The sequence below is a fragment of the Poecilia formosa genome, unplaced genomic scaffold, assembly GCF_000485575.1.
Source record: "Poecilia formosa unplaced genomic scaffold, Poecilia_formosa-5.1.2 Scaffold359, whole genome shotgun sequence".
NCBI classification, from domain to species: domain Eukaryota; kingdom Metazoa; phylum Chordata; class Actinopteri; order Cyprinodontiformes; family Poeciliidae; genus Poecilia; species Poecilia formosa.
Genome location: NW_006800298.1, coordinates 374161 through 383660, shown reverse-complemented (window position 1 = coordinate 383660; position 9500 = coordinate 374161). Strand labels below are relative to the sequence as shown.

The 9500-nt window shown below is 33.1% G+C and overlaps 2 protein-coding genes across 2 annotated transcripts in view; both read right to left on the bottom strand.

Moving 5' to 3' along the window:
- Window positions 1-10: 10 nt before the first annotated feature.
- On the bottom strand, window positions 11-4179 carry LOC103153688 (asialoglycoprotein receptor 1-like). Its single transcript, XM_007574700.2, has 8 exons — window positions 4025-4179; window positions 2835-2912; window positions 2360-2437; window positions 1979-2095; window positions 1054-1395; window positions 786-949; window positions 549-661; window positions 11-468 (listed from the first exon to the last, which is right to left on the bottom strand). The coding sequence occupies exons 1-8, from the start codon at window positions 4092-4094 to the stop codon at window positions 342-344; spliced, it is 1089 nt and encodes a 362-aa protein (XP_007574762.1). The 5' UTR covers window positions 4095-4179; the 3' UTR covers window positions 11-341.
- A 181-nt stretch (window positions 4180-4360) lies between these two features.
- Window positions 4361-9500, bottom strand: part of LOC107833299 (C-type lectin domain family 10 member A-like) — a 6071-nt gene continuing 931 nt past the window's right edge. Inside the window, exons 2-9 of the mRNA XM_016662101.1 lie at window positions 9480-9498; window positions 8351-8401; window positions 8192-8260; window positions 7436-7549; window positions 6801-7118; window positions 6525-6688; window positions 5806-5918; window positions 4361-5729 (exon numbers count right to left, since the gene is read on the bottom strand). Of these exons, the coding sequence (XP_016517587.1) occupies window positions 5600-5729; window positions 5806-5918; window positions 6525-6688; window positions 6801-7118; window positions 7436-7549; window positions 8192-8260; window positions 8351-8401; window positions 9480-9498 (978 nt within the window). The 3' untranslated portion in view covers window positions 4361-5599. The remainder of the gene's footprint in view (window positions 5730-5805; window positions 5919-6524; window positions 6689-6800; window positions 7119-7435; window positions 7550-8191; window positions 8261-8350; window positions 8402-9479; window positions 9499-9500) is intronic.

Sequence of the window (9500 nt, the reverse complement as noted above, 5' to 3'; positions counted from 1 at the left end):
CACTTTTCATTAGAAAAAATCTCAAAGTGCTACACAGTGCAACTAAAATCATAGATAAAATCAACATAATCAAAATCATGTGGAGGCAGAATATGCTTGCTTAAATGAAAAAAATCTTTAAGCCTCTTTTGAAGTGAACCAGTGGTTGCGGAGCTCTCAAATAAACTGGGAGAGAGTTCCAGAGACGGGGGGCAGCCACAGCGAATGACCGATCTCCCATGGTCCTTAATCTGGAGCGAGGAAGGTGGAGGAAGTTGCTGTATTGTGATCGCAGAGATCTGGTGGATGAATGTGGAGTGAGAAGGTCCTTTTTAATCCTTTTTAAAATTTGATTTCAAGATTTAAACAGACAACGCCTCCTTTTCACAGATCCACTGTTGGTTTTCATTGCACTGCACTGATTTCCATCCTTGTTTTTCAAGAGAAATAACACATTGATTGTCATTTTCAGGTTGTGGAATCCAGCTGCTGCAGGAAAGAAAAATATAAAAAGTTAAAAAAGAATTATTTGTCTTTATTATGAGAATTTCTGAATATGTGTTTCTTACTGGTTGGTCAGTTCACTTCCATCAATCCACTTCCATTTTTTGTCCTCTGCTTTCAGGCCAATCCAGTATCCTCGAGTCCCTGAACTGCCCCAACTTTTCTCAGTGACAAAGCCCTAAGAAAGAGAGAGATAAAAAAACAACAAAAAAGAACATAAGAGATGTTCATCTGGTTCAAAATGTTGAGGTTTGTTCCCGTTCTCAGAACATTTGAAATATGCATGAGATCTCGCTCATTACCTTTTCAATTTCATCAGAAACAACAACCAAATCAGAAACTTTTGCCCTGCAGTCTTTTCTGGCATCTTCCCAGGTTTTCCTTTGAAGACTCTCTGCGTTGTTTATTGCATAGCAGCTGGACTGAGAGGGAAGCCATCCTTCCTGACAAGATTTGCATGTTCGTCCTGAAACAGCAGAGATTTAGAAGTAAACAAGAGACCTTCATTTTTATATAGTTTTTTTTTTTTTTTGCCAATTTTTGAGCATAAACAGTGAGATCTGAACATACCGTTATTTTCTTTGGGGCAGTATGCATCAATGGCCCACTGAGCATGGCTGACGTTCTGCCTTATCTCTAGGTTTTGTATTTGCTCTGTAAGGTTTCTCCTTTCTGACTCCAGCTTCTGGTTTATTTCTGTGAGATTCGCGACCATACTTTCTGTGACAGTAAAGTCTTTTACGAGACTCTCAAACTGAATGGTCAGATTGTCGTGATCCTTCCTCAAGTTGTTAAAGTCTGACGTGAGTTTATTGTTGAGGTTCGTCAGGTTGTAATTTTCATTCAGAAGAGTCGTTTGGTTGCTTTTTAGCTGGTCCCACTCAATGTCGACAGACTTCGGACGTACTAAGACTGCATATTAAAAAAAAAGTAACAGATTGTAAAATAGTGATAATGCAACACAGGACTTTTTTCAGCACATTACCACATTTGAGAGCTATTTCCTGTTCTGTAAATCTAATTTTCAATCCAGTTACACTTTCAAATATTTCAACTCTGTCACAGAAATTTGATCTCATCTCCCTGTAACTTGAATGGTAATTAAATGAGGGTTAGTTGGATCATCAAGGAAGCAACACTTTCAAACGCCCATAGAAGCAAAATTGTTAAAGTTATGTTAAGATAGAAAAAAACCTCATTATTTTCAGCTAGAAAAATACTGCCATTTGATCTTGTTGTATAAAACTCTGTGTTGTATAAAACATGTTTTTAGTGTAAATTCAGCATCATTTGTGACCAATTCCTACTGTTTTAATAAATTACATTTGGAGAACAATCATCTACCTCACATTTTCCTTTTTTGATTAAATACACAAAGTTTTTTATAACCTGACAGTAAAGATCACTTATTTAGAAAAAGATAATACATAATTCAATCTGGTGCGATCAAATAATCCTAATTATTTGGTCGGTTTTGCTTGGTTTTTATACTTACAATAGATGCAGACTGCTATGACTCCCAACACCACAGAGACAAACAGAGTCCCAAAGCACCAGGCCACCTGCTGGTACCATCGACGTCGGTCTTCTTCGTTCTTATCAGGCAACAGAACTGTTGAGGATAAACAGCAATGTCCAGCCAATTTATTCACATTCATTTTGTTTCCATTTGTAAAGAATAATATAGTAACTGATAAACAAAAGGAGTGATTTTATTTCTGGTGCAACATTCACTCAAACAAGCTCCAATTTGTGTTTGTAGGATTCAAATAAAGCAGAATGTTGGTCAGATTTTGAATGTTGATAGAGAAATAAAATTAATGTTGTGCTTAATTGTAGCTGCGCTTTTCTCTGCACATTTCCCATCTCAGCTTACCATTTATGTCAAGAGTGTTGTCACTTTTTTCACTGTCTGTCTTCAGTTCATCATACACAATCTCCTCCTCCTTTATAGCTGAATGATTAAACAATTAAAAGTCAGTTGTAGAACTAATACAAACAGTAATGCTTTTATTGTTACTTTCTTCAGAATCAGGTCTTAAAGGGGAAATAAAACCAGTTCACTTTAAAACCCATGGGTACATTTTCTCAAGACAGTAAGTGAAAAAAAAGGGATGTGTTTTTTTTCATAAAGTGGAAATACTTGAAGAAATAGATTACAACAACCAACAGAAGATTTTGAAAGAAGAGTTGTAAGTAAAGCTCTCCAGCAATTATGCAATATTTCCTAAAATGTCAACATTGCAAAAAAAGGCTGAAGTTTTGTTTTAGCTTTTTTATGTCAATTTGTAAGAACTAATTCAAAGTACTGACATCAAGACTAGGGTCTTTATGTTTGTCTCACAACTTACATTTTATGCTGGTTTTTTCATTTGCTTCACTGTGGACTTTCACTTCGTCATACACAGTTTCCTCCTCCTCCTTTTTGACTGAAAGATAGAAAAGTTCATTTTATCATATGCAAGATTTTATTATTATTTTCTAGATGTTATTTTCTAATAAACATATTTTTTTGTTTGTTTAAAAAGTTTTAATTTTTATCATACAGCATCTTGCAAATGTATTCAAATATCTTCAATAAATGTCCCAGGGCCAGTACATTACTAAAAACACATGATTGACTGACAGGGTGCATATTATAGAAATTATTTTTAAGGGTGAAAAAGACCATCAGAAAGGAGAAATAATCTCTATTTCTCTATCTCTATTTCTGTCTTATTTTCCAAATGAGACAGTTGTTTGCACTGGATGTAATTTAGTGTCAGAGTAAAAGTTATTTTTTACTTTTTATTTGAAGTATCTCAAAAAGCCTGTTTCTTTCAAAATTATTCACTATTTTGTATTGGTATATCACAAAAAATTTAATTAAATCCCAATTAAATATCAAGACTGTGATAGCAACAAGACAAAATGTCAAACAAGTAACTGTACATTTCGGAGAACTCCTCTGTACAGAGGTCAACAGGATCTCTGAAAAATCACCAACATGGCAATAATTTTATGAAGTTGCAGTTCTTATTGAATTGTTTAACTTTAGTTTTTTTTTTTTTTTTTTTACTGGGAAATGCTTAAGAAATACATGTCATTACACATCCTCTGGTTTTAGGGTATGGCAGTTATAATATGAGTAATCTCAAGTAAGACTAACATTTTAGAAATTCAATTTATTAAACATTTACAACCCAACCACGTCAAAAACGTTTCATTGGAGTTAATATTCATCCAGGCTTTATGACCTTTTACTGGTGAACTTGCCAGCTGGGTTTAGCTAAAACCAATACAATTAAATAGCATTTGATTGAAACAAATCATGCTTTTCTAATCAGTTATAGTTTCAAACCTGAAAGTAAAACTTTTAATTTAGCAAAATATCAACTGTGTGGTTTTAAATTTATATTAAAATGTATCAACAGACATGAGCAGAAACAAACATTATTTCCGTGAAGATTTGATATATAAAGAAATATGCAGACTATCTTAGTCTTTATAAGTAACTTATTACATTTAGGGTGTGTAAAAAGAAAAAAAAGAGGTAACTTACCCCTTGGCTGTAATTTATTTTTAACTTTGAATACAACAGACGTGTAGATAACGTCCTCTTCTCCCGCCATCACTACAAACTTCTTAGAAATATCAGAGTTTTTATGATCTATACACAGACTCTCCACTGCAGTGGGATGTCATTTGGCAGAAGAGGTTCATCCTTTCTGCAGCTCTATCTCACAGCTCTTAAGTGTTCAACTTCTGCTTGTGTTACGGGAAGTCATTTGCATTTATGTCATGTCTAAAAATAAGTTCAGTCATTCAATGGGATGTTTATGTGCTATGAAAAGGATAAATAAATAAAACATGGTTACACAAATATCATATGTGGCAGACAAAATGTGTTGATGTGAAATTCAGAATTTGAATGTTAAAACAGCGTGGAATAACCAAATCAGCTCCTCTGTTACTTCCACTTCTGTCTTTAGGATTGACATTGAGGCAGTAAATTAACCATAAATCCACAAAGACATTATAATTACCTTCTTAATTAGAGATTGTATTTGCCTCTTTATTAAGAATTTACTTATTAAATGATATGTACAAAAAACAAAAGTTATAGTTTGGATATTTTGTTATTAAGTTGTTCAAGAACTAAAACCTCTGATATTCATATTTCAAAGTGAGGTTACGCTTGGATGTTAAAATAATTTCAGAATATTGATCAGGGTTATTACCAGGTTTTACAAAGAAAGCAGCAAACATCTAAAACAACACACAGGACAAATATGAATTGTAATAATATGATACCATTGTTTACCTGTGTGTGATTTAAGATTTTATTCATAATGACTTTTATAAAAAATGCAAACTTTAACAAAAAAGAAATGAGCAAATTATGTTGTACAAAAACAAGACTTATGTAACCCAGTTTAAATCCATAATGCCACATCTCTTTATTCACTTCTTTGTTTTTGATCTTTACTGACTCTCTTCTTTTGGTTTCACTCATTGATTACTTTTAACATGTGACAGCAAAATTTACTGCCAGATGTTATTATTAATTTATGTAAATAATTAAATTGCAGGTGAAACAACAATCCTGCCATTGTTCAGACAGCACTGAAAACGTTCAGGTTCCTTTTTCTCTGATGAACTGACCCAAAACCTGGTCATGTTGGAGTTAACATGATGCATTTCACTAGAATAAAAATACCTGGAAACACTGTTCTGTTGTTGCTTTTACCTGTTGTCCAGATGTTCAAAGCTGTCTTCTGTCCATCAAAACTAAATTTAATACATTTTGCAAAGAAAAATTAGGGAAATGTTTTATTTGGATATGCAAATTTGGTAGAAACATAAAACTCACTATTACAATTGTAGTAGCATGAAATGTTATTTCATGCTACTACATGAACTCCAAACTCTTGAACAGTTAATGTGTGCCACTTAAAGCATATTCTTGTGTCTTTAATCAGGCTTAACGTTAAAATCTCTACATATGTGAACAATAAATATGAGAAGCAGAAAATCTTCTCATGTTTATTGTAAATTTTGATTTTGTATTAAAAACCTGTTAAACTTGTTATTTTTTTGTATGTAAGAACATCTGTAAACCTAAATCCTTAATGCTTTAAACAGATAAAGCCTTCTTCTCACATATCCATGCGTTCTTGTCATTACAGTTCATTGTATTCCAATCTCGGCCTGCACGAGAAGTTACACAATGACCTTCAACGGCATTCTGGTGGTGTATCCAGTTTCTAAGAAAAAAGAAAAATATATATGTTAGATCAATGCTGATAGTTTTGTTTATAAAAAGATCAAGAAGTCTCTCACAGATCGGTCAGATCACTTCCATTGATCCATTTCCATTTCCCTTTTACAGCTCTGAGACCAATCCAGTATCCGTTAATCTCATTTTCAGCCCAACTATTGTCATCAACAAATTTCTATGAAAAATGATAAAATGTTTACATATTTATTTCACTTACATGATCAATATTGTATGAATGAGAACTGAATGAACTGTCATGATTCTTCTGAGGAGAACAAAAGAAAAATCATACAAATTTAAACTCTTCTGTCTCTAAAATCTCTGAAAATTATGCACAGGGGGTGTACCAATAAATCATCTGGGCAATAAATCAGTCCTGTTTTCCTTAATATTGGAAAATCGTCAGTTGACCAATATTTAGATATCTGATCTTATTCACATATCGATCTATCATCGCAAAAGTCTGAAAATCAGCCACTTTCCGCTTTTATTCTGTCATGAAAGAGAGATGATTGACAGACTTGCGCACCAGGTTATGTTTGCACATGCCTGGTTTACAATAATTGTTCTAATGTTGCCACTTCTGCAACTTTGCTAATAGTGACTTCTCACACAACAAAATTGGTATCGGTCAAAATTGTAATTGGTAGGTCAAGCTTTTTAAAAATGTGTGGTCTGATAGAAAAGTGCTGTGCACTACTACTAAATACCCAGAATTATTAGGTAGGCTATTTTTTAGCCATTGCACAGTTGTAATCCATTAAAGCTGGTCCTCTAATACCTTTTCAGCCTGATTAGACACAACAGTCAGATTTGAATTCTTTGTTTTGCAGTATTCTTGTGCTTCTTCCCAAGTTTTCTGATCCGAGGGATTAGCATTATTATGCAAATAACAGCGGAACATGTGGAAATTCCAACCACTCTGGCATGGAGTGCACCTTCTCCCTGAAACAAAAATATTCAAATGTTAAACATGATCCAATAATGTTATTATTAGTTGTTGTTGGACATAAAAAGGTAATACAATATAAACCATTTGTCTAAGATCTGAACATACCATCATTACTTGTAGGACAGTATTGATCAATGCTCCACTGAGCTCGACTGACATTGAGCTCATTCCAGGTTTCTATTATTTCTGTGAGGTTTTTTCTGTCTTCCATCAGCTTCTCATTAAGCGAAGTCAGGTTGTGATTCTCTGCAGTCAGCATGGTGATGTTGTTTTTTAATGCCATAGAAACCGAAGTCAGGTTGTCATTGTCTGAACTGAGTTTGTTGTTGAGGTTACTCAGATTATGAATTTTCTCCAGAAAATCCTTTTGGTTTGATTTCAGCTGGTTCAGCTCACTTGCAGTGCTCTCACGAACTGTTGTAACTACAAAATGAAAATTGCTTCATAAAAAACACTGTAGTTTACAGTTTTTCTACTCAATTTCAAGATAAACAACCTTTAGGAAAATATAAATATGATGTTTCTTAAAACTTTAGCTATCTGTAATTAATACCCTCACTTATAATTTATTCACCAATCGAGACCAATAATCCAGTTAGATGAAATAGACAATACAGTGCCATTCCATTTTTTTTTTGTTCAACATTGAACTCTTTTGTAAATTAACAAAGTTATAAGAAAGATCATATGAGTTATAGAGATGTAATCAGATTCATGGCCTTCCAGTTTTGTATACTTACAATAAACACAGACTCCAATGACACTCAGCACCAAAATGAGACACAGAGTCCCAAAGCAGAAACACAGCTGCTGATAGCGGCGACATCTTTCTGCTGCCTTGTCTGGAAGAAGTCCTGCAGAGATTAAAACAAAGATGAACTTTAAAATCTGAAACTACAATATCTTCTACTATCATTTCTGTCTAGATATAATATTTTTACTTTATTACCAATAAGAAAAAAAAATCCACTCTTTAATATAAATAAATTCCCTGTACTTGTAAACGCGCTTTAGAGGACTCCACAGCGAGTGGAGCTATATATTCACCACCATGTCCCAGCATGGGGCTAAATGACAGGATGAAAGGGTACCATAAATTCTGCAGGCAAAGCAGATGAAGTGTCTTGTTCAAGAAAACAATGACTGACATGGGCAGAATGTGGGTTTGAAGCAACCACCCAGATTTTGTTGAGTTGCATCATGATTGTTTTTAAAATTTCAAGTTAATAAAAAAACATTAACAGACTGGAAAGTTAACACTTAAAATTATTTTTTTTATTTCTTTTTCAAAGAAATCTCTCAAAATTAATATAAAAGGAGAAGTTGTCCTCACTTTTATATAAAAAAATGGAAGTAGCAAGAATGACTTAGTGAAAGAAAACACTTCAATTAGCTAATCAGCATTTTAAATGTTTCCATGTGTTATTAATCTGTCCTTAGAATTGGGGCAAATAATGAGCACTTTAATATTATATATCTATTTTTTATATTCTCACCGTTTGTGTCAGCAGTTTGCTGAACACTTTCATTCTGCTTCTCCACTTCAGCATCATCCACAGCTTTAGCTGAAAAGGTTGAAATTTTAAGTTGCTTTACTAGAACTTTCTAAGGTTTGTTATGGATAAACTTAAAAATCTTTACTATTTCATACTTACTCTCTTTATTCACCTTAACTTCATCATACACAGTCTCATTCTCATTTTTACCTGAAAGATCAGCGAGTTTAAAAACATTTAGTCAAACATATGTAACATACAGACATTATTTTATTCTCTTTATTTCTGACAGCAAAGATGCCAGTTTGTGTTTTAATAAAATAAGCTGTCAAAATGTATACTGCAACACAATTTAGGAAATGTATATCATAGTTCCCCAATCACACATGAAATGCAGAACTGGGCCATGTACTGTAGCAGAAAGCAACACATTAAAAATTATCAACGCAACTAAAACACTAAATAATCAATATATATTTTTTTTAAAACTAATCAATTTATTTCAAGATCAAAAATATTTTTGATAAATGTTGAAGAAATTAAAATTGAAGTGGAATTTGAATATATCAATAATTTTCGGGTTGTGGATGAGGGGATGTCTGAGCCATTTCTTGACCAAAATCAACATTTTGAAAGAAATAAAAAAAGCTGTTTTGTTTGATAAAAAATATTGTACTCTTAATTTATTGCTTACTAATATAATGCAATGAAATAGATACATTAGAACTACCTTTTATTTTGCCACAATGGGAAAATTCAGGACTACCAGCAGAAGCAGGTCATAATAAACAGAAAATATAGGAATAACAGAATATAAAGTTAGCAAAAATTAAAACCACAGAAGAAAACTTTACCATATTCAGACAAAAATAAATGTGTAACTAAACATTGGCATTTAAAATAAAGTACAATATGTGACTATGTGTGCTTAGATCTGCGTTTGTTGGGAGCCGTGATGCTCGGATTTATTTTAGCCAAAGTTCTTCTGTCTCTCACTTCATCTGGGTAACGAGGTCATGCTCAGGCTGAGCTAGTCTTCCTGATGAACATATCTAGCCACTTCCTTTTAACTGTAAATAAACTAACATATCTATACCTTTGGAGATGGATGAGTAAGCTAAGTTATCAATATAATTTTGGGGAATTTTACATTTTCAATAATAATTTCTATGACTTGTGAGCCCATTTGACTCAGGTGACAAAAGGTCTGAACAGCCCTGGCATACGGAAAGACTGAATTAAACTGTTGGATAATATACTGAATTTAAGCAAAATCAGATGAACTTACCTTCTGATTGGGGCTGCTTCT

Bases quoted from the DNA above. Each gene is read 5' to 3' on its own strand.
- LOC103153688 (XM_007574700.2), bottom strand. From the start codon at position 4,094: ATGGCGGGAGAAGAGGACGTTATCTACACGTCTGTTGTATTCAAAGTT. The intron at 1,396-1,978 runs GTAAGTATAAAA...TTTAATATGCAG, and splicing joins CATAGCAGTCTGCATCTATT to TCTTAGTACGTCCGAAGTCT. The intron at 950-1,053 runs GTATGTTCAGAT...CTGCTGTTTCAG, and splicing joins CTGCCCCAAAGAAAATAACG to GACGAACATGCAAATCTTGT.